A 25,229-nucleotide genomic window follows, 5' to 3' on the forward strand; every position below is an offset into this window, starting at 1 on the left:
TGGTTATATTCCCCATACAATTACACCCCCCCCCCCTTATTTTGACCTCAATCCCTCCTTTCCCCACCCCCCACCCCCGTAGTGTGTCTCTGGTTTACAGTTGCTTGTTGATTTTGATTTTTTTATTATTATAGTTATTCTTTTTCTACACAGGCATCTCTTTTAACAAACCTTTCCCTTTCAAAAGCAGCATCAACTGCATAAGCCACTCTTTATCTGCATGTGATCTATGCAGGTGCCTCCTTTTCCTTTCTCTTACCTAATAAAAATTTTTTTTCCTAAAAAAAAAAAATTGTCTCCTTATAAACACTATTATACATTGGAAATTTTATTGCTTTTATATAACACTACACAACAGATAGGAGAAAGGTTAAATTCTATTCCCCATTAATAATTATTTTTAATATTTAAGGAGATTTAATTAGATGACTGAGAGAAAGCAGAGCATTCTAATTTACTTACCATTCAATCATGAGGAGACGATTAAGACAATCTTCTCCACATGCTATTTCACCTTGAGCTCTTTCATCTTTAGAAAGAGGTGTACACTCACATTGCATTCTCTTAATATCTCGATGGGATTTGTTCTTCTTTCTAATGGGTAAATTTTTATAACTGATTAAATAAATATCCTTAAAACAATACAATATATGCAATCAAAAGTGTACCAAATCTCACTAGTTTCACATTTAATGATTGTTAAGTCAATGATTCAAAAGAAAGAAAATATCTAATCACTAGCATTTTTGAGATGGAAATCACTAAGAATTGTATTGCAGAAAACAGTAAGAGTCCCCTGGCAAAAGGGAAAATAGAGTAAGTTCCAGTTTTTCATTTTGGATTCAGCCCTTATTTCCAAGTCCAGGTGAGCTAAGCCTTGAATTCTAAGCAATTTCAAATAATAGTCATCTTTGGCTCAGGAGAAAAACAGGAAAACTTGTGAATGTCAAATAGTGATGCAGTCAATTTAAGTTTAGAAAATCAGTCCTTGCAGATGAAGAAATGACAGCTGAGATACAAGTCTGAGGGAAAAGGGTGTTAAGAAAAGTTTTCAACTAGTTTAATGCAATCAAATCTTTTACCAAATCCTTCCGTAATATCACATTTGTACAAATCTAATTGCTTAAAAAAAAATGGAGTGATTAAGAAAAAAAGAATGAAGTGTAAAGATTCCAGGAATAAACTTTCTCAGACAAGCTGATTTGGAGGAAGAAGGGAAATTGTTTAAAAATGACTGGGTTCATAAAGACTTATGCCAGAATCTGCAAAGCATAAATGATCATTTGCTGGCTTTTTTGTTGACCCTTGTCAAAAAGAAAAAAAATATATATCAAGGAAGGTCAAACAAGATCTTAAGTTTAGGGAACTTCAACTATCAGTGAAGAACACAGGTGCACTAAGTAGCTGGCTGTCTTATCTCTTAACTTTCATCTTCAATGTATATTTTGTATTACCAATACAGTTTTCTAAAGTACCTAAAGAGTATCATAAGCATTTCCACTAAATATGAAGAATGAGTCACCAGATCAATTAAAGCTATAACTTACTAATGAGCATATGAATGTTTACCCTGAAGAATAATTACTAAAAATAAACAAAAGGTCTATTTACAAGTACTTAAAGAGCTGTAATTTTGAAGAATCAGTTGTAGATTTATTTTGTATTGCTCCAGAAGGCCAGATTATGGGTACAGAGTTTTTTAAGGAAAGCCTTCATTAGAAAAAAATTTTCATAATTTTTTTCATACTACTTTATAATAATGCGTCTTCTTGTAAATCCCAAGATATAACACGGCATTTAAAAAAAAAAAAAATATATATATATAAAAATGCTTCCCACTACAAGAAGACATTCCAGTGCCTCTACCAACTAATCCATCTGTATCAGTCTCATCACTGAATAAAACCCAGACAGTTGGGTTGGTTAGTTTAATCTCTATTCTTTATAAAGACTATATAAATTGCATCTGTCAACTCATATAATTCTGAAGAGTACTAACTTAAAATATTTAATATTTTGAATTTAAACCTAAATCAAAACTAGAAGTAAATGAACAAAGTTATAGAGGATCTCTACAACATAAAAAATAAAGGTGCTTTTTTCCTAATAGGGAAAACCTTCTGATGGGACCTAAGTATAAAATGATTTAAAAATCTTTTAATGCTTCAGTGGACAATGGCTAGGTTGATTCTAAATTATGGGAAAAAATAATTCTCCCACAGGCGAATTATTCCTTCCCAAAGGAGGAAGTAAGCAGTTGGAAGAGCACAGATTTAAAAAAAAATACATATCCAAAATATATTAATATTGGGAAAATGAGAAGATTATCAAGGAGGGGTGAAAGAAAACAAACTGAGAAATTCTGCTCTAAAGCAATGTTTTCATTAGTCCTACTCTCATTTTATCTTGTTTCATGTTAGGGATCGGTGGTAAGCCATTTGCCATTTATTTCTAAAATATTCATAATGTCACTGTCAAATAAAACCTATTAGCAGTAAACTAAAAAGTCCAACAAAACCAACAATATTCTAATCCAGATCTGGTTTTTATAAAATACCTGGATATATTTCAGTCTGAACATTTTTTGAAAAGGAAAAAAACAACATGACTACCTTTTTCTTCTCTAAGAGCAGATTATCTTCCTGGGGTTTTATTTCCCTTTTTAATCACAATGTAAAGGGAATTAATTATTGGCTGGCCTAAAATATACTTTTAGAACCAAAGAAGTACTAAGACATACAAACAAATAAGACATGTCTTCACTGGGGGGGGAGGAGGGAGGAACAGGGTTTGGGGGAGAAGGGAATTGCAGAAGGGACTCCATGCCATCAAAATCTAAATAAGTAAAAACACTTTTCAGAGTCTTTCAAGTTACATTTTATCACATAACTATATTTCATGATTGAATTCATATACAAACTATTGAAGAGCTAGTGTTTTTTAAATAAAAAGAGGTTAAAATTTATCAGACAAGAATTAATTAGGCATACCTTTCTGTTAAATAAACATTTTCTTCAATCAGATCAAAGTAACAAGGCATCTTCCCTTGTTTGGCATATTCCTTCCATCGCTGTGGGTCCCTGAAGTCCTCCATGACACAGGATGGTCCAACCAGTGCTGAGCCTGCAGACACTGTTGTCTCTCCCTGTTCTACCTCCACTCTAACTTTCTTTCTGTCCTGAAGCTCACCATCACTTTCAGAATCACTCTCCAATTCCTGCCTCCTTTTTTTAGGAGGACCTCTATCTTTCATATCAATTTTTTCTAAATTTTTAGAAATATCTTTCTTTTCATTCACCATTAAAGTGTCCTTAATGGAATTGCTGCTTATTTCAGGTGCTTGCACTGACCCCTTGTCCTTCTGAAAAGATAGAAAAAATTTATTGGATTGGCTTGAAAAGTGAGATCCACCACGCTGATCCCAATTCTCCTCCTCTTCACGGTCATCTGTTAAGGAATCTGGTACTTGCCCTTGAATTCGATCATATACAACCCCAGTTCCGGGAGGTCTACCTGCTGATCTTGGATCCCAGTACCCATTGCCTTGCCAGTAATTACATGTCCCACTATATTGTTCTGCGCTTTGCTGATACTTGGGTCCACCACAGGTTCCATAGCTGCTGTCAGGCTGCTGATATGTGGTAGTAGGCTTTTCTTGTTGAGAGAAGTCCCATGCTAGGTTTCTGAGCTCCTCTGATTCATGGAAGCCATCTAATCGGGAAATCTCACAAGAGGAAGAAAAACTCAACTCTGTCTTACCCAGTCTGCTATCTGGCCTATTAGGGAAAGTGGTCTGTTGCCGTGACTTATTTGGGGCATCTTCAAAATCATCAGAAGAATAAAGTGGCAGTTCTTCTTGTTGCCTTGAAGCTATTTTGGTTTTCACTGTGTCCTCAGAATCTGGATGACCGAGAGGGTTACATTTCACATCTGTGTGACTTGTACTGTCAACCCCATCACTCTGAGGGTGAATAATTTCAGGCAGGTGGTTATCTATTTGTTTTCTGCAGGACTGTGTAAAAGAAATTTCTGGATTCTTCTCTGCTCCTTTATGAAGAAAGAACTTCTCAGTTTGGGAACAGCTTTTACTAGCTATACTCTCAAACTTTTCTTCATATGAATGTCTCCTTGAGTCCAATCTCTCATCTTCCCAGTGGTCAGAATAGTGTCTATAACTTTGACTGCTCCGTGAAGAACAAGGACTTGTTTCTTCCATGGGCATAGTAGAATTCTTTGGCACAACCACAACAGACTGAAGACGGTTTCTTGGAATACTGCTATCATCAGAATCTGTATCCTCTGAATCACTGTCATCACTTGAACTTTCAGAAGAACCAGAATAATCTTCATGGACAGTAGACACAATCTCCGAGGCATGACCACTACTGTCACATTTTAAGGTGTAAGTTATACCATCACTGTCTTCCATGGTTAAATTCAAATCACAAGAAGAAAATACAACTTCTGAGTCATCAGAAGTATGTGCATGTCCTTTTCCTCCTCCTTCATCTAAAGAGATTTCTGGCCTTCCTCTTCTATCAGGCAACATGGAATTTCCTTCTTCGTGAGCCTCTTGTACACATTTCCCAGATAATCCATTATTATGTCTGTTTTCCCAAGAGGCAATACCCCTTGCTGAATCAGGAAGATCACTACCTATTATTGTTTCTTTGTCTGCATGCTTTATAAACTCTGTGCTTTTATTTTTAAGCACAGCATCCAAAACTGGAGATGTGTTTTCTCCACACTGCAAGAGAGTTAAACTGTCCACTTTGATTGCTGGTGGATGACTCTGAAGAGATGAAGCAATACCTGAACTACCGATAGGTTGGTATAAACCATCAAAATGATTAACAGAAGCTGAGCTAGTGCTACCAACACTCTGTTTATATTCTTCACAAATAAATTTTGAGTGCTGATCTGTGAGATTTCTATTATCACATATAACTGGTTTTGATTTCAAATGCTTATTCATAAAGCTGTTTGAAGAAACTTTCGCTGCTGAAGGCTCAATGTTTTCAGCTTCGGAATGACACAAAGAAGGGTTGTTGTCATTTGAAGTATAGTATATTTCTGAATCTTTGGCTTTAGAGCAAGAAATTCTCATATCAACTGCATCTTTAACTACTGTTTTGGAATAACCTATAGCCACGACTGGCAAAGACGTGAGTTTATCTTGGTGTGGTGACACTGGAGGTTCTGTTTCTCTAAATGGGCTTTCTGACTTACTATGCTGCATACAAGCATCATCCGAGTCTTTTTCTTTACACCTATTAATATTCTGAAATCCATTTGATGAAAGCATGTGTGCTTTGACCAAAGGGGATAACTCCAATTCAGTCACACTATCATCTGAAGACATCAAAACAGTGTCAGTTTTAGAAGTGCAAAATGTTGCCAAATCAGATTCTGCCCCAGGAGAGCCATTTATATTTAATTCTATGGGACAATAATTTCTTAACTGATCATTCTTCACTTTAGACAAAGAGTCTAATTCCTTAATACTATCATGGCTATCATGTCCTATAAATGCAGACTTAAAAACAGGCGATTCATCTAGCTTTTTAAAAGTAGGTGAATCATTTAATCGATTTGATGGAGATGGAGATCCAGTCTTTTCTCTTTCAGGAATTTTATTAATCATTCTTAATTCACTACCTTTTGAACAAGGAGTCTGTAAACTAAAAGAATGAGACTGTTTTAGTTCCTCATTTAATTCTGTACAACAGAAAGAATTTTTAAATTTATCAGACTTGGGTAGAGGTTTTGAAGGGGCAGATTTATAATGGGAAGCACTGTTATCGTGCTTGGAATATGATGACCCCCGTCTGAAACCCAGTTCATTAGAAGGAGAACAACATCTTTTCATTGCTTCATGTTCTGAAGTCCTTTTGGATTCTCTTTCTAATTTTGAAGAATACTTTCCTCTTTTCTCTGTCTCTAAGTAAGAGGACTCATTTTTGCAGTCCCGATCAGATTTAGAATAGGATGTTGATGTCCTTAAGTCTCTGTGAGAGGAGGAATAAGATGAGGTACGTCTTGAGTATGTCTTCTTATACTCATCTTCTGAGTCAGAACTCTCTCGTGCCCTGTTATCTGTGTATGGCCGAGAATAGCGGGTCCTCTCTCGATAAGGGGAACTCCTATGATAGCGACGATCAGAATCATAATAATGGGATCGTTCTGAACGGGAATAGGATAAACTAGTTCTAGAGCCTCTGTCAGATCTAGAACGAGATCTGCTTCGCCTTCGCTCTCTCTCTGATCTACATCGAGAGGATATATACCGAGTATCTCTTTCAAGTTTTGAATAGCTAAAATATTTATCTTCTCTCTCTGTTTTAGATCGTGAAGATTTCCCTAAATCCTCACTTTTTAAAGGTGCTAAGCTCTTTTTTGAGTCTCTTTCCTTTTCAATGCTTGCTGAAACTTTCAAATCATGTGATCTTTGACTTGAAGAAGTCCGTACAGAATCTTCATCAGATTCTGAACCAAGGAAGGTGCCTTCAGACTGTGAGGATTTCTTCTTTGAACCCATTTTTTTACAGCCCAAACTACTCTTAGAACTATCTGGCATTTCTTCTTCTTTCCCAATGTGGGAATCTTCTTTTTGTAAGGGAACATCTGCTTGTTCATTCAAATTTTGAGTTAAGTGTTCTTCTGAACTATTAGATACAGCATCCTGCTTAGTGTCCACTTCTGAGGATTCTGGTACAACTGTAACTGGTGGTTCCTTTGGGGCTCTAACTGCTACATCTACTGGTGCTGTCATCAGAACTGTTATTGATGTGTGTGGCAAGGCCACTGGCTCTGTTACTGGTGCTGGTGGTGAGGATGCTATGGCTTGGGGAGGTGGAGGTGGTGGAGGTGGTGATGACGGTGGTGAGTCTGTAGTTGTCGATTCTGCTATCATTGCTGGTAATGGTAATATGGGAGGAGGTGGAGATGCCACTACTGTGGCAGTAGTCAACAGTGGCCTGGATGTAACATGAAGCAGATGTTTCTTAAAATGAATTTTGCCCAATTCTACTCTTGTTTTTGGTGGGGAAGAGTCTTCTGTAGTAGATAAGGTATCTCCAACGTCCATTTTAATTTTAGGGGTCATGTCTACTTGAAGAGGTACAGCTGGGGAGTTTGAAGTATCATTTTGCTTTTCATTGCCAAGTGCAGTCAGAAACCTGTTTGGCAAAGTTTTCTTTGTAAGACTGAAGCTGAATGATACCTTCTGTCGTCCCTGTTCCTCCAAATTAACTTTTGTCTTGGTGCCTTTGGGCAAAAACCGACTAGAAGCAACACCTTTGAACATTGGTCCTTTGATGAAACCTGTTTTCTGGACATTTTCAATCTTTGCCTATAAGTGAACAAAACAAGTAGTTACTACTACAATAAAATTATTTGCAAATGGCTAGCATTAGAGTTTAAAACTTCAGGAAAATGAAAAGTCCTTTTTAATAAAAAAGTGTGAATTTTACTAAGCTAGATAAGCATTTTTGAACATACTGAAAAGTATAGAGAAAGTATAACAAAACTCTACCTACCTACCTACCCCCAATTTCAACAATTACCTACATGTTCCATTCTTGCTGACTCTTACATAAAGATTTTTATCCAGTTTTATAACTATTTTCCAGGCAGAGTTTTAACAAGACTTAAAAAAAAAAAAACCCAAAACAAAATGATGTATCAATATGCTACATAAAAGATGTGAACAGAGCAATACCTAACATCTCAGTAATGAAAAGTTTCTATCTGAAAAGAAAAATCAGAAAATCATCATAATCAGTGGTCTCTCCTGGCATCACATAGAACTGCTTAGGTGTTTGGTAAAAATAAAAATCCGTGACAAAACTGCAGGGAATACTAATAGATCTAAGGTAAGGCAATAAAACTTGGTTTGGTTTTGCTTTTTGAAAACAAGTAATTGAGACAATTTTGATGGATTTCCCAGCTTTGATTAAGGCAAAGAACAATCTCCCATTTCACTCATCTGATAGATGGGGTAACCAATAAAGACCAGACTGTTCTGCCTTCCTAGAAATCACTCTGTCCTGGCATGCTACCTCAGTCTCTGCCTGGGCCTAACAAACTGAGACCACACTAAGAGTCTGATCCTACTGTATCAGTAACAACTACAAAGTACACATCTAAGAAAACTTCTCCTGCTAGCATTTGCCAAACCACCAAAGGAAATGGTGGATTTTAGAAGCAGAAGGCTAGGTTATAACCTAGGTTACAGATAGAACATCAGAAAAATTTAGAATAACAAGCTCAAACCTAAATTTTAAAAGATGTTACTCCTGCCATCTGCAACATTTTTCTAACTTATGTTCTTTAATCTGGCTATGTAAAAGAGTAACTTTCTACTTTAATATGGCAAAATCTGATATCTCTTCTCAAAACTATACAGTTACCAAATAGGAAAGTTAAGAGTTTTCACATTCGTTATTAGAGCAGTGGTCTTCAAATAACTTGAGAAATAGAATCTACTTTCCAATTAAATCTTACATGGAAGCTCAATGCCAAAGAACGAGTTAAAAAAAAAAAAGTTGTTTTCAGAGCTGTCAGCTTCCTTTATCTTGCCTAAAAGTTTGTAGGGCTCCAAAGTTAGAAACCATCTACTTGAGATATACAACATCTCTGACTGGAATGTATTCCAATAGACACAAAGACAAAATTAAACAAAAACTTTTACTTCACATTCAAAATGTTACCTAAATTTTGAATGTTTTTAATCCCATAACTAAATTATACTTACTTCATTTTCTTCTTCTCTATTGCCATCCAGCAAAGAAAACATGCAAAAGAATAAAAAGAAATTATAAATACTTAAAACCTATTCAAATTAAAGTTGGATTTTTAAAAATTAAACGTTAGGAACCAACAACCTATAGGAACATTCTATATGGTCTGTCCATTCAGTCAGTCTCAATTATATTCAGTATAACAAATATTAAAGAAAGTACCATGCACTGTGCTAGATGCTAGAAATAAGAGGTGAATAAAGCAGACTCCTTGCCCTTAAGAAGTTTATAGTTTCCTGTAAATGCAAAGTATAATTTTATTACAAAAATAATTCTAACATAATAGTTAATACAAAGATAGAAATATACACAGTGTAACACCAAAGAAAAAGGTAAGAATGCAAAGAATCCTTCCTAAAGGAGTAGATAAAATAAAAATCTGAAGACTCTAAGAACAAAATGGTGATTACCAAAATGGGAAGGAAAGGGGGGGAAAAGGGGTGGAAAACTAGGTAAGAGGTCAAATGTGTGGTGGAAAATAGAAACTAGACTTTTGGAGGCAATCAGAGTGTAATATATAAAAAACATCAAATTTAAATGTTGTACAACTGGAAACTTATATAATGTCATTAAACCAATGTTCAATAAAAATGTACCTCAAAAAAAGATAAATTTTTGAAAAATATATATATGTAGGAGATCCCAGGCAGAGAGAGATCCCAGACAATAGTACAGAGATTAAAATATTTAACAATATGTAGAAGGAAACTACAAACTGTTCGATATTACCTAAGTATAAAAGTGCAAGGCAGAAAGAAGTTGGTAGTTAGGTGAAGCAACAGACAAGGGCCAGGTTCAGTGGCCTAGCTTGACGAGCAGAAACATTTTATTTTATGGATTAGTGGCTCTCAATCATTTTGGGTTCAACAGTACCTTTGCTGATTGCAAGATATATACTCTGCTCCACATCACTGAACTTGAGCTCAGAGAGTCACATGATGTTCTAACAAAGGTAACAAGAGTGTCCTGACTCTAAAGAATAAAAAGCCAGAGTGTGGCATACACCAGTGCAATGTAGCCTACTGGGGAAAGGGAAGTTTCACAAGGGCTTTAGTCTATGATGATCAGATTTGTATTTTAAGCAATCACTCTGCAGGCTATCTGTCAAGACCAATCTCTGAAGACCAAAATACAATAATGCTTTAAATATCCCCTAAAAGAAATATACATGTTGATCTATTTCAATGATTTCAAACAAATCTCAACAAATTTAAAGAGATCAAAACTGTTCCAACCATCTTCTCTGACCACAATGATATGAGGCTAGAAATGAACTACAAGAAAAAAGGGAAAACCACAAATACATGGCCATTAAACAACATGCTACTGAACTGGTTGGCCACTAAAGAAATTTAAGGGAAAACCAAAATATCTGGAAACAAATGAGAATGACAATACTACATACCAGAATCTTTGGGATGCAGAAAAAGCAGTACTAAGAGGGAAGTTGATAGCAACAAAGGATAATCTCACCAAACAAGAAAAAGGCTCAAATAAACAACCTAACCTTTGAGCTCAAAGAACCAGAAAAAGAATAAAACCCAAAGTCAGTAAAAGGAGGGAAAGAATAAAAACCAAAGTGGAACTATATGAAATAAAAAACCAAATCAACAATGAAAAAAGTTTTATAAAAATAACCAAAATTGACAAACCTTCAGTCAGACTCATTAGAAAAGATTGAAATAAATCAAATCAGAAATTAAAGAAAAGATCGCTTCTCGGCCTTTTGGCTAAGATCAAGTGTAGAAATTAAAGAAAAGCCATTACAATGGCTATCACAGAAATACAAAAGACCAAGAGACTAATACGAACATCTGTATAGAAACAAACTGGACAATCTAGAGGAAATGGAAAATTCCTTGAATAGTACAACCTCACAACTTTGAGTCATGAGGAAATAAAATCTGAATAGACCTATGACAAGTAAAGAAATTAAAAGGGTAATCAAAAATCTCCAACACAAAAGTCCAGATGGCTTCACTGATGAATTCTACCAAATATTCAAAGGAGATTTAATATCCACCCTTAGAAACTTAAAAGGAGAGAATACTTACTTCCTCACTTCTTTTATGAAGGCAGCACATGCACACACAAACACACACAAGTCAATTTCTGACGAAAACAGACACAAAAATCCTTAACAACATTAGCAAACTTAATACAACACTACATTAAAAAGATCATACACCATGTGATCAAGTGAGGGTTATTCCAGGAATGCAAGGACACCTCAACATACACAAGTCCATCAATGTGATTATCAAATCATCAAAATGAAGACAAAAAGCATAAGACCGGGCCTTCCCGGTGGCGCAGCGGGTTGAGCACAGTGCTGTGAAGCTGTCCGCAGCCTCTGCAGTGCCGGTTCGATTCCTGGCCAGCCAGGGAGACTCCCACATGGCACGGCAGACCTCTCCTGTCTCGCCCGCTGCTCCCCTCAGCAGTGCTTTCGGTCCGTCTGCCTGTTCTGCTCCCAGCCCTGCCTCTGGTGAATCCTCTCACCCTCCCGTGACTCTGGACTGTACCCCACCTCTTGTATATTAAAAAAAAAAAAAAAAAAAGGCGCATATACTCATCTCAATAAATGCAGAAAAAGCATTTGATAAAATTTAGCATCCATTTAGGATAAAAACTCTCTTTAAAACAGGTACAGAAAGAAGATACCTAAAAAAAATAAAGGTCATATAAGACAAACCCATAGCCAACATCATACTCAATGGGGAAAAACTAAAGGATTTTCCTCTAAAATCAGAAACAAGGATAACTAATATCATCACTATTATTTAACATAGTATTAGAAGCCTTGATCAGAGCAATTAAGCAAGAAAAATAGGAAGTAGCCAGATTATAAGGGAAAAGCTGTCACTTTATACAAGTGATATATTGTACACAGAAAACCCTAAAGATGCCACTGTATTAGAAATAATAAATAAATACAATAAAGTTGCAGGCTACAAGATCAATACACAAAAACCTGGTACATTTCTATACCCAAACAGAAAGATAAATGAGGAAAACAATACTATTCATGATCACAGTAAAAAGTATAAAATACCCAGAATAGACTTAACCAAGGAAGTGAAGTTCCTGTACACTGAAAATGATAATACAACACTGAAAGAAACTGAAAATGCAAAGATATGAAAACATGTTTCATGCTCATGTATAGGAACAATCAATAATGTCAAAAGAGCCAATCTATATAAAGCAATATACAGATTTAATTCAGTCCTTATTAAGATCCCAGTGGCACTGTTCTCAGAAATAAAACAAAAAATCCTTACATTTGTATGGTATCACAAAAGACCTCACATAGCCAAAACAGAACAAAAATGAAGGTATCATGCTCCCTGACTTCAACCTACACTACAGAGCCACAGTAATCAAACAGTATGGTATCAGGTATACAGATCAATGGAATAGAACTGAGTGCCCAGAAATAAAACCACACATACATAGGCAACTAATTTATGACAAAGGACCCAAGAGCATACAATGGGGAAAGGAAAACCTTTTCGATAAATGGTACAGGAAAAATTGGACAGCCACAAACAAGAGAATGCAATTAGACCACTATCTTATAGCATATACTAAAATGAACGCAAATGGATTAAAGACTTGAATAGTCAAGACCTGAAATCAGAAAGCACAAGAAAACAGATAAAAAACTTTGACATTGGTGTTAATATTAAATGCTCCTGAAATGAATTTTATTCTTTCATGTTCACAAGCAATTTTGCTATTAAAAATATTAAAAATTTAAAATATTATATTAAAAATATAAAAACTATTAAAAATATCTATGGCTAGGGGAGGAAGGATTAAGGTCAAAATAAGCAGGGTGGGAATTGTATGGGGAATATAACCAAGATGACAATGTGTACATTATGCAAAAATGAAAATAATGTAAAATATATATAAAATTTAAAAATATGAATACAAAAAAAATTCTATGGCTATATTTTGCTTCAGTAACAATGACTATAGCAACTCAGAATGTTTCTGGCATACCAATATCAAACTAAAATCAAAAGACATTAAAAAAAACAAAATTCAGGCCTCCCTGGTGGTGCAAGGGGTTAAGCACCGCACTATGAAGCAATCCGCAGCCTCTGCAGCACGAGTTAGATCCCCGGCTGGACAGGGAGAAACCCACATAGAGAGGCAGACCTCTCCTCTCTCACCCGTTGCTCCCCTCAGCAGTGTATTTCAGTCAATCTGCTTGTTCTGTTCCCCACTCTGTCTCTGGTGGATCCTCTCACCCCCACATCTCTGGCCTGTGCCCCAGCTCTTATATGCATAAATAAATAAATCTTTTAAAAAAATTCAATTTCCTTTAAGAACAAAACCCTAAATGCAATAAAAATAGTCATGTACTCTCTGGATTTGTGGAAAAGTTTAAGCATTTTCCAAACAACAGAAAATTAATGTCTGAGGTATAACAACCTAAGTCAACTAACATAATGGAGATGAAAATGCATACATTGTACAAAAATGAAAAATGATGTTAAAAATACACAAATCCTGAAACATTCTCACAAGCAAAGTCAGTGATAATGTAGGATCAGTGTGTATTACAATGCACTGCCTATGCCACTCCTCATTATTTCATACATGGAAAATGGTATTAAAATAAAATGCAAGGGTGATTCATGTGATCAAAAGACTGGAAATAGTCCATACATCAACAGTGTAGCCACATAATTCTGATACATCTACACAATAGTATGCACATTAAAGTAATGAAGAGCTCTGTATACTGCTCTGGAATAATTCCAGAAGATAACTGTTAGGTGAAAAAGGCAAGAAACCGAACAGTATGGTTAGTATGCTTATATTTTCAAAATGGAAGGCTCAACCCAACTGGTGTAAGGTGGTATCTCATTATGGTTATGATTTGCATTTCCCTGATTATAAGTGATATTGAACATTTTTTCATATACCTGTTGGCCATTTATACCAATATATTTCAGAAAAAGAAAACCTCATACTAATCTTTCCAACTTGTATTTAAGAGTTATTTATTTTGGGCCTTCCCGGTGGTGCAGCGGTTGAACGCGGGGTTGCGACGCTGCCCACAGCTTCTACAATGCCGGTTCGATCCCTGGCCACCGGGGCAAGGGTCCGACATGATGCGCAGACCTCTCCTGCTGCGCCCGCTGCTCCCCTCAGCAGTGTACTTTGTCAGTCGGCCTGCTCTGCTCTGCTCTGCTCTGCTCTACACTCTGGCTCTGGTGAATTCTCTCACCCTCCCGTGCTTCTGATTGTACCCAGTGCTTATATAAATAAATAAAATCAAAATTTAAAAAAAGATTTAAAAAAAAGTTATTTTGAAACTTCTATCTCTTCTTTTATGCTGAAAATCTCAGTTCTGAATGGCATTAATGGAATAATTCATTTGCTGTATTTATGAGTTTCATCGATAATACTAATTATTGGGCCTCCCTGAGGGCGCAAGGGTTTAAGCACTGCACTATGAAGCAATCCGCAGCCTCTGTAGCTGGAGTTTGATCCCCAGCAGGCCAGGGAGAAACCCACACGGCGCAGCAGCTCTCTCCTGACTAGCCTGCTGCTCCCCTCAGTACTTCGGTCCATCTGCCTGTTCTGCTCCCCACTCTGTCTCTGGGAATCCTCTCACCCCCTGCATCTCTGGCCTATACCCCAGCTCTTGTATGCATAAATAAATCCTTAAAAAAAAAATACCTTTATAAAAGGACTACTGAATACAGTTTAAGATTTTTATTTATTTTGTTGCAAGGTTATATTCCAATACGGGAATGTGCAGTCAAAATTGTTTAGTTTTCCTTATGTGTTCATGCCAATTACCGGTTTGGTCAAATCTTTTTCATTAACATAACATTGCATTATAATAGTTACAAATTTCAGGTGTTCATTGCTCAGCATCAATTTGTGTATATACTATATGAACGCTGATGCACAACTTTTATAGTTTGAATTTCTAGAAATCACCTTTTGGAGGGCAAGTTTATGGAGAAAAGGGAAAGAAGGAAAGAGACACCTGTACAGACCAGCAATCTTAAAAGACAAGAGCTGCATTTTTGAAAGGCATAAGGTTAAGAAAAGAAGCACAAGCAGGCAAAAGAGCAATAGAAATCACTTTTTAACTTATAAAAGGGCAACATTTTTTCCATATTTTTTATTTATATATATTTTACATCATTGTTCACTTTTAAACAATATCTGTTTCCCCCCCTCAGGTGTAGTCCCCATAGAATTTCCTTCAATTCACCCTTGCACCATCACCACAGTCCCCTGTGCTCCTTCCTAACCTCCCTCCAATCCCTCTCCCTTGACTCTATGAAGTTACTACAATAAAGGAACATTCAATCTTGTTCTCCTTTGACCATTACCTCCCTTTCAAAGGCTATGATATCTATTTGTTCCCCTCTTACTGAGCCCTTCTGGAGGCCATGTTTTAATGTGAAATCCTGGGTTTTGTTTACCTTGGTCTGTTGGGCAGATTCCCAAAAATACACTAGAATCATTTCTTCTTTGGCACTAAAAGTTGGTGCCAGGAGAGACTGAAAGGCTGGTAGAATAAGAGGAAATTTGTTCCTTCCTGTTGGTTATATACGTATGTTGGTCCATCAATGCAACTTCACACTGCTGATGATTCCATTGCTGTTTGATTTCTACAAAATCCAGACCAGTTTGATTCTGATTCCTCACAGACACCAGCACCAGTTGTTCACTAACTCTATTCAGAGGTCTCAGAGCTCCAGAGGGCTTTATTTCAAAAATCTAGGTACTGGAAACCACACATTTTCTCTTTTTTCTCACAGGCCTAGGGTTGGTAGTTACTTCCTGCCTTCCTGTATTATGTCTATGTCCACTTTTCATTTTTTCAGTTCTCTAAAAACCCTTTTAACCAACTCCTGATATTAAATTGTTTTTCTGACAAAGAAAAGCAAGCTATAAGTTTCAAGTTCCTTTCTAAAAAGTCTATAATGAAAAAGAACATAAAACATAATTTATTATTCCAACATAACTCTAATGCCAACTTGGGGTACAGTGAGCTTCTTACCAAACCACTTAAAAAAGCTTGAAATTGGGATAGACCATATATATGAATTTTCATTAGTATATTGTAGCAAGTGTATGTAATTTTCTATAAAGAGCAGAAAATAAATATTCCAGGCTTTACAGGTCCTGTAGTCTTTGCCATAACTACTCAACTCTGACATCTGACATTTTTGTGTAAAAATAGCCATAGACAATAAGTAAATTAATGAGTATGGCTGTGTTCCAACAACACATTATTTATGGATAGAGAAATTTCAATTTTGTATCATAACGTTATAATTCTTCTGATACTTTTACCATTTGAAAAATATAAAGATATTATAAAAACAGATAGACAGGATTTGGCCCACTGGCCAATTTGCCAATACCTTATAGGCTCTTACAAAATCAAAGTTTCATTGATGGGCTCCAAAAACAATTAGTTTAGCAAATCTAGTCTCAAACTATAATATAACTAACATGAAGCTTCACTAAAACAGAACAATGTTATCCCCTCAAACATTCTTTTAATGAGGGCCTCCCCTGGTGGCGCAGCGGTTGAGCACTGGGCTGCGAAGCTGCCCACAGCCTCTGCAGCGCTGGTTAGATCCCTGGCCGCCCGGCGAGGGTCCCACATGGTGCAACAGACCTCTCCTGCCGTGCCTGCTGCTCCCCTCAGCAGTGTATTTCATCACTCTGCCTGTTCTGTTCCCCGCTCTGGCTCTGGTGTGTTCTCTCACCCTCCCGCGCTTCTGACTGTACTCAGTGCTTGTATAAATAAATAAATAAATATTTTAAAAAATTTCTTTTAATGAAATACAAGAGAAAATGTACTAACAGAAATTTCAAAGCATGATCTAGGTTCAATTCGAATTTTTAACTAACCTTGTACACATCTCCCTCCACATTACAATAAATAAGCACTTGAGAAATGCCCATTTTGGAGTCGGAATCACTGAGTCCGGGCTCTAATGTTAGGGTAAGGCAGAAAGGCCCCATTTCCCGAACTATTCAAGTAGGAAAAATATCAACACATACAAGAAAGACACATACAAGTTTCTTATTTCAAAGTAACCATAATAGTATCCTTTCCTGTTAATCAACACTATTCTGATTCCCTTGTATAAGCAATGAGGAATCAGGTCTCTGGCGTCCTAGGCTCCCACAGATAGTTATTATTGGCTATTTGTGGTTTCTGTTCATCTATCCAAAAACTACTCAAGTCCTAGCAGTATCCTTGAGCTAGGACTGCCTTCACCACCTGGACACAGCATGCACTCATAATAAAAGTAGTTCAAGCAGCAATACGGTACAAGAATACAGCATGGTGTGATAAAGGCATAAAATAAACAATACTATTCCCAACAAAAGGCAAGTTATCTACTTATATACCTTTCCTGATTTTCCTTGATATAGGGAATGAAAACTAGGCTTGAGTTTCCTATGGGAGTAAAAAAAGTTCCTAGCATCTCATTTCCACCTAAGATTTCAGACTATTGAAAGCAATTGGCAGAGGGCCTCCCTGGTGGCACAAGGGGTTAATTAAGCACAGCACTGTGAAGCTATCTGCAGCCCCTGCAGCATGAGTTGGATCCCAGGCTGGCCAGGGAGCTACCCACATGGCGCAGCAGACCTCTCCTGACTTGCCCGCTGCTCCCCTCAGCAGTGTATTTCAGTCAGTCTGTTCTGTTCCCCACTCTGTCTCTAGTGAATCCTCTCACCACCAGCACCTCCGGCCTGTACCCTACTTCTTATATGCATAAATAAATAAATGTTAAAAATAAAAAGTAAAGCAATTGGCAGAAGGTAGATGTGGGTGGTCCACATTTGCTGAAATGTTTAAGGCCTCTAATCCTTACAAAGTCAGAGAAGAACCAATTCAATTAGGGAATCCCCTGCACCCTACAGCAGTTTCCCCTTATCCAGTTTTACTTTCCCTGGTTTCAGTTACCCACAGTCAACCACAGTAAAAACAAAAAAATTACATGCAATAAAATATTTTGAGAGACTACATTCACTTTTTATTATAGTATATTGTCATAATTGTTCTTTTCTCATTAGTTACTGCTGTTAATCTCTTATTGTGCCTAAATTGTAAATTAGGCTTTATCACAGGTGCAAAGTATACACTGGGTTCAGTACCACCCATGCTTTCAAGGCATCTGCTGGTAATCTTGGAACATATCCTTTAGGAAAAGGGGAGACTACTATTAGCACCTCAAGATTAATCCAGTTGTAAAACAACTCAGAATACAGAAATCCAGTTGATTATGAATGGCAGCTACTCTAAATGTTATTTTTTAATATCATTTTTTAAAAAAGTTAGTCTGACAAATTGGTAACAAAAGAGAGCATTAGACTCAGATATGGCACCGCCTCTGAACTAGCTAGTGAGTATAGCCTGAACTTCCTTGACCCTTTTTCCTTTGTGATTTGTACAGGGATAGGCATTATCTTCTCACATACATGATACATGGTAATGTATAAATTAAGGGGGAGAAGGGAATTGGACGTTACAGGAGAGAGGAATCATTAGGTAATATAATAAGGCCTCTGCCCAAACACTAAGCACCTTATATCAATATACTGCTCAGCAATTTAGAACTGGGTAGCAAATGTAGAGACTCTAACTGGAAGAAGATATATGGACAATCTTCCCTCTGTAACCTCCCCTTTAGTGTAGCCTAGAGCATCCCGCACCCACATTACTCACTGTACTTACTTCTGTATCCTTATCACAAGGTAGGCATTCAACAAATGTTAGCTGAATAAATTAAAAGTCACAAGTTCAATCTCAGCTAGTTTTTCTAAACATCGTTTCAATGACTCAATTGTGATTTTAAAACGTTTAAATATAACTTTAGAATTGTTTCATATAGTTTAAAGCTTAGAAAACTGAAAATAAAAATTTTGTGTGCTATATATAAAAAAGCATCTGCTGTCCTGGAGAACAATAAAAGCCTCAATTTTTAGTGTACCAAGTTTTCTACCACTTTTCACTGTCACAGCTTTATGGTATAATCCAAAAACACACCTTGATTTATCACTGCATCTACAGTTGCCTTACTTTCTTTTGGCCCCTAGTATTCATAAGGAGATAAATCAACTATTGATCTAAAGGAATTGAGTAGAAAGACAACAAAACCAGAGTAAAGAACAGGGCATAGTTTACGATATCCACAAGTATAAAACACACAAGTATAAAACAACTAAATACAGGGCCTCCCCGTGGCGCAGCGGTTGAGCACTGGGTTGCGAAGCTGCCCGCTGCCTCTGCAGCGCCGGTTCGATCCCCGGCTGCTCCCTGGCCACCAGAGGAGGGTCCCGCATGGCGCGCAGACCTCTCCTGCCGCCCGCTGCTCCCCTCAGCAGTGAACTTCTGTCCTTCTGCCTGCTCTGCTCCCCGCTCTGACTCTGGTGAATTCTCTCACCCTCCCGCACTTCTGACTGTACCCAGTGCTTGTATAAATCAATTAATCAATCAACCTTGTATAAATAAATAATCTTTAAAAAAAAATAAAAATAAAAAAAAATAAAACAACTAAATACACAAGTATACACAAGTATAAAATACACAAGTATAAAACAACTAAAAAGACTGGGAGAAAGGAACTGTTCTAGCATGAAACAAGCTATTAACCCACCTAAAGCAGCACTCATTTTCTCCCTCAAGCACCATCATGAGATTTCCAATATTCATCAGCTCATCTCCACCAAGACCAGCAGAAGCAGCATTTAAAAAGTGCTCTGAACACCAATCCCTTTTATTGGCTCAGCACATACCTCTCAATTCCGTGACCTCTGTTAACAGTTATCTAAGAATGTCTTACAACAGACATTTGTAATTTTTAATGCTGCTATTCACATGATCAGGAAATTAAAGTTAGTTATCAAGAATCAGATCAATTCAACCACTGACTAAGCAGTACTAGTGTATATCCCCAGCTACTAATTACTGGACTTCTTTATTTAAAAGATTAAGTCCCTATAACATATTCTCCATAGTCACTGGATTTTATAGTACATGGGCCTACAAAGTCCCTCAGATCCTAGCAACAGAACCAAACAAGTATAAATCTTTTTTTTTTAAAGATTTATTTATTTATGCATACAAGAGCTGGGGTACAGACCAGAGGTGAAGGGGGGTGAGAGGATTCACCAGAGATAGAGTGGGGAACAGAACAGGCAGATTCACTGAAATACACTGCTGAGGGGAGCAGCAGGCGAGACAGGAGAGGTCTGCTGCGCCATGTGGCTCCCTGGCCCGCTGGGAATCGAACTCATGCTGCAGAGGCTGCAGTTTGCTTCATAGTGCGGTGCTTAACTCCTTGCGCCACCAGGGAGGCCCAAGCAAGTATAAATCTTGCAAGAGTTATGAATGGTAAGACAGACAACTTTCAACAAAATGTCAGCATTTTTTGATGTTTTGTATTAGTAAATATCCTAAGTATCTTAAAAGATGGAGAATTATAAAAATATTTACATGAAAATAAAATACTTAGGCAATGGGTACATTTCACGAAAGCTATAGCTAACAAGACTTGCAGCAAGCAAACGTACAACTCAAAAAAATGTCCTACCTCAGCCAGGATCCAGTTCCTATCCCAATTTTACATATTCTGACACTATCATTATCTTCTCTAATAAGAAAGAGAGGTGGAGAAATATGAGCACCAAGTATTTCTTGATAGTCTCATTGTCTCTAATAATGCACATGAGCAATACTATACTATAATAGGAGAAATACTTGCTTTATATTCAACTACCACTGTGTTTCAACGTGTTGATATTCTATGAATTATATGCCAATGAAAAGCTTTATTTTTCAACGACATAATAAATGTAAATTTAAAAGGTATACCTATTACAGTTACTGTGTAGAAAAATTCAGGGGCACATTTTCACTTATTTCTAACAAAATATTTTAGTTTACTTCAACAAAATTCATGTCTTTACTATAGATCATTCTTAGCTAAATTTTCAACACAGAAGCCCTACCGTAAAATGTGTTGCTTATTATGTTTTAGAGTTGGCATAGCTATTTCAGTCTAGAATGGATAAATTAGTAGAAGTTTTATTTTTAGCCAGGCAATTTTAAAAAGTCTGTGTGTGAGCTCAAGATCAGAATAAATGGATTTCCATACAAAGGGCTTTTGCAGTAATCTATATAATTTATGAAAAAAGCTAGCTTTACATTCATGCAAAATTTGTTTTAAAAAATTTAACCTCACATCACCTGCCTACTAAAGTATGCAATTAATAACTAGTTATCAAATGTCAGCTAAAAGTCTCAAAATAGATGTTGGTCCATGAGTCTCCAAAGAGTTAACCATGAACAAAAATTCGTGATGAATATATATACAGCTGTCCTCCAACAGAGGCTCTAAAGGTACTGAGCAGGAAGTGGGCAGCAGGAAGACCTACAGTCAGAAACCACCACTTGCTCTAGGTTCTTAGAAGTCCACAGCAGTGCTTCAGTAAGCAGAACTCCCAGCAGCCAGTTAGTATGATGACACTCCTATTAACACTCATGCCAAGGATACTTTCACTTGGGAGATGCTAGCATCTGACAGAAAAAGCATCCTAAAATAAAAAATATAACAATTCAGACCAATTTTAAACCTCCAACTAAATGACCAATATATTTGCTCAGTTTGAGAAGACATCATTGTAATAAACATTAGCATGATTTTTTAAAAAGACACTAAATATAAAGTATATTATAATGAATTTCAAAGCTAAGGAATTAAATGCTTATTAGCATACAATAACCAAAACTTACACAAGGTAACTACATTCATTTAAATCCATGAAAACAGGGCCTCCCTGGTGGCGCAAGGGGTTCAGATGCAACCTATGAAGCTCTCCGCAGCCTCTACAGCATGAGTTCGATCCCCAGCCACTCTCCAGCCTAGCCAGGGAGCTACCCACTGGCACAGCAGACCTCTCCCTACTTGCCCACTGCTCCCCTCAGCAGTGTACTACCATCAATCTGCCTGTTCTGTTCCCCACTCTGTCTCTGGTGAATCCTCTCACCCCCCACACCTCTGGCCTGTATCCCAGCTCTTGTGTGCATAAATAAATATTTAAAAAAAAATAAGACTAACATATACGATGATTAAATGTGATGTGTAATCCCAGACTGGGGAAAAAAAAAAAAAAAAAAGGATACTATTGGGACAACTGGCAAAATTTAATAGGAACCATAAATCAGTAACAGTACCACTATAAATGTTAGATTGTCTAAATCTGATTATTGTACATTGGGCTTTAAACTTATGAGAATGCTTATTCTTAGCTAAAACTATGAAATATTTAGGGGGAAGGGCCATGATGTCTGCAATTTAGTCTCAAATGGTTTAGTCAAAAATAAATATATATAAATTTTTAGATTTTTTTTATAGAAAAATAAAGTGTGGCAAAATTTCAATTACTGGCCAATCTAAATGAAAAGTATATGGGAATTACACTATCAACCATAGCTGTATACTGATAGTTTTAACTGCATTATACTATTATTGCAAGTTTGAAAATTTTTTCAAAATAAGTGCGCCTCCCCTTCATCCCAATGGAACTTTCTTGGAAAGAAAAAAAAAATCTAAGCCTGATTTTTGGTGATTCTAGACACAAATGGTTAATTTCTAATATGAACTGTCTCTCAGGGCCTTACAATAACAGCTCCTAGTACCATACAAAAGTAGGTACTCCACTCTAGAAGAATGAACAGAAATGATGAAGCTGGACAACTTTTGATTCTCTAATGCAGGTTAGCCATCTTCTGCCATCTACTTTATGACTATTCTGCATAGTCTTTGCAAAAACTGACAATGTTCATGAAACAATATGGATATATCAGAATTAAAAAAAAATTACAAGTATTTATTAAATAGTAAATCAAAATACATTTCAGTTTTTAAAGAGGTAATAAGTTAAGAAGAATCTGTTACAGTGAAAAATAGCAGAAAAGACTTTAAGGAAACTAGGAAAGTAAGACTGATAACCTTACACGTATATAGTATGTTTGGCAGTTTGAACATTTCTTAGGAAAACAGAACTGTATCAACAGTTGCTTGATATCTTTCTAAAGACATGATGTTTCAGTAGAAGAATGTTCACCCTGAAATCTAGAAAAGCCAAGAGCAAAAAGGAACATGAACACTGTAGAGGTATATTCTATCCTAAGTACTGATAGTTCATCAGGCTTTCCACATACACCAGGAAACCTGTAAGTAATAGTTCGGCTTCCTATGTATCTCAGTAGCTCAAAAAGGGTACAATGGCCTATAGAACCTTACCTCTCTCACCACAAAGCTGCTTCTCTCATAAAATAACAAAAAATTTCGCTCATTTACTGGCTGCTGAAGATACTGAAGGTTCAGATCATATGTGGAATCTGGTGACATTATACATTCTCTCAGTTGGCTTCCTATGGCATCTCTATCCCCACTGCAACAAAGGCAAATTATGAGAATTTGATTTATCTCCATGGCTTTGTACTTTACTTGAAAATGGTGAAATATTTTCTCCTAGTTAAGTTTTACTTGTTGCCAAATTCACCATACTTTCCACATCATGGCACCTGCATCTTTCCATTCAATACTAAAGAGCTACCAGTGTCCTAATTCTTAAATCCTCATAAATCTCTGACAGAAAGTATTATGATTCCCCACTTTATAAGGACGAGTCATTATGAAACATGCCCAGATATATAGTTATTGTATTAAGTAAAAGAGGTGAGATTATAAACCAGGAGCTATGGCTCCAGAACCCAGAGATTTAGTTTTTCCTGCCTTGGGTATTTTGGTAGTCAGTGCAACCTGTAAGTTTTCTCAGCCTAGTATTTTAAAAAATATATAAAATACATGATTAACAAAGAATATTAATTACATTGGAAATTTAAAAACCCTAATGTGTGACATAACAACAGATATGCTTCTTAATGCAATGAACTTATTTTGGTATATATAATAAATTTTAAAATATTTGTAATTTGTACTAGTAGTAAAATCACAAGTACTGTTAAAAGTATGGTGGTTTGCTGTTTACATTAGTAATTAAAAGAAATGCTAACTTCTAGTGAGAGGTTTATGGATGCCATTCATGTGAAGACCTCTACACTGTGCATTATAACAATGCTTTTAACCCTGCAGTCTAACAGGACCTATCCTGGGTCCTTCTTCCTTTCTACAGTAGGTCCTAAACTCATGACTATAAAATATACATTTCCCCGGGACTCCTGACTTGAATATTAATTTAACCTGAATGTCTAACAGGTATGTTAAACTTACCATATCAAAAATCAAACTCCTGATTCATTTCCTGAACTTGCTCTTCTTATAATCATTCATAATTACCTTACTTGATGGTAACACCATCTTCCCAACAGCTCAGACTAAAAGCCTTAGAATCATCATTGACTCCTCTCTCCCATGCTACAAATCATAGTGGTTTGATATTCAAAATATATCCAACTATTTCTCACCATCTCCCATTACCTCCTGGGTACAAGTAACATACATATCTCTCCTAGATAAGCAGCTTCATTTCTCCCAGCTTCAGTTGTTACCATGTACAAATTGAATGATCCTTTTAAAGCTGAAAGCAGACAATGTCATTCCTCTGTTGAAAACTCTGGGGAAAAGTCCTTATAAGTACCTCTACAACGTCCTATGAATCTACACCCACCCAGAGCCAATTTACTATTACTCTTTTTTGTTCATTTCATTTTTTAGCCATCCTGGGCAGAATTCATTAGGTCTGTCTCAGTGCCTTGTAGCTAACTCCATATTCCTTCTACTTGAAATGTTTTACCCCGACATAGTAACATGGCTGATTTTCTCCCCTTTAAGTCCTTGTTAAAATACCATTCAAAAAAAGCTTACCCATTCACCTCATTTTAAATTGCAACATCTTCCCCAGTAATTCTTACCTAGCCCATTTTCCAAAGCATTCTATATAATTTATCATCACCCCTCACTAGGAGGGGTGTCCACAAGGACAAAATTTTGTTTTGTATACCACTCTCCCCAAGTGTGTCTATGTTTGGCACCAAATTGACATGCATATTTTCAAAGAACAACACTTCTATCACTGTAAAGTACTTGCCTGTCTCTCTCATTAGAAGAGTTCCTTGAAGGCTCTGACAGGATCTAATTTGCAGTGTCCTCAACACCTGGCCCTGGGCTTGTTCATAGTAGACACCTAATACACAGATACTCAGGTGATTACAGCCATTTTCACCTAAAACACAATCCTGTATGTCACAAAAAGTCAGGTCTTACAGCTGTGTCTGTTTTAAAGAGTACAAGACAAATACAGAACATCAGGTTCCAGCTGTTACTTCAAACTGAGTTAACATGTGGAGCCTCAACATCTTCATGTATCTAAGAACCACTTCAAACTGAT

At 36.6% G+C, this 25,229-nt stretch overlaps 1 protein-coding gene across 2 annotated transcripts in view; it reads right to left on the minus strand.

The window, feature by feature from the left end:
* The window catches only part of SETD2 (SET domain containing 2, histone lysine methyltransferase), a 94,893-nt gene that overhangs the window by 66,948 nt on the left and 2,716 nt on the right, over window positions 1-25,229 (minus strand). For both annotated transcript variants that reach the window (XR_005128415.2, XM_037528019.2), the window contains exons 2-4: window positions 8,756-8,771; window positions 2,991-7,351; window positions 463-594 (exon numbers count right to left, since the gene is read on the minus strand). Coding sequence is in view for 1 of the 2 variants with exons in the window: in XM_037528019.2 (XP_037383916.1) it covers window positions 463-594; window positions 2,991-7,351; window positions 8,756-8,771 (4,509 nt within the window). In the remaining variant the exon portion in view is untranslated. The remainder of the gene's footprint in view (window positions 1-462; window positions 595-2,990; window positions 7,352-8,755; window positions 8,772-25,229) is intronic.

This window comes from Talpa occidentalis, unplaced genomic scaffold, assembly GCF_014898055.3.
Source record: "Talpa occidentalis isolate TD23 unplaced genomic scaffold, MPIMG_talOcc4v2.1 talOcc4.10, whole genome shotgun sequence".
In the NCBI taxonomy this organism is placed as follows: domain Eukaryota; kingdom Metazoa; phylum Chordata; class Mammalia; order Eulipotyphla; family Talpidae; genus Talpa; species Talpa occidentalis.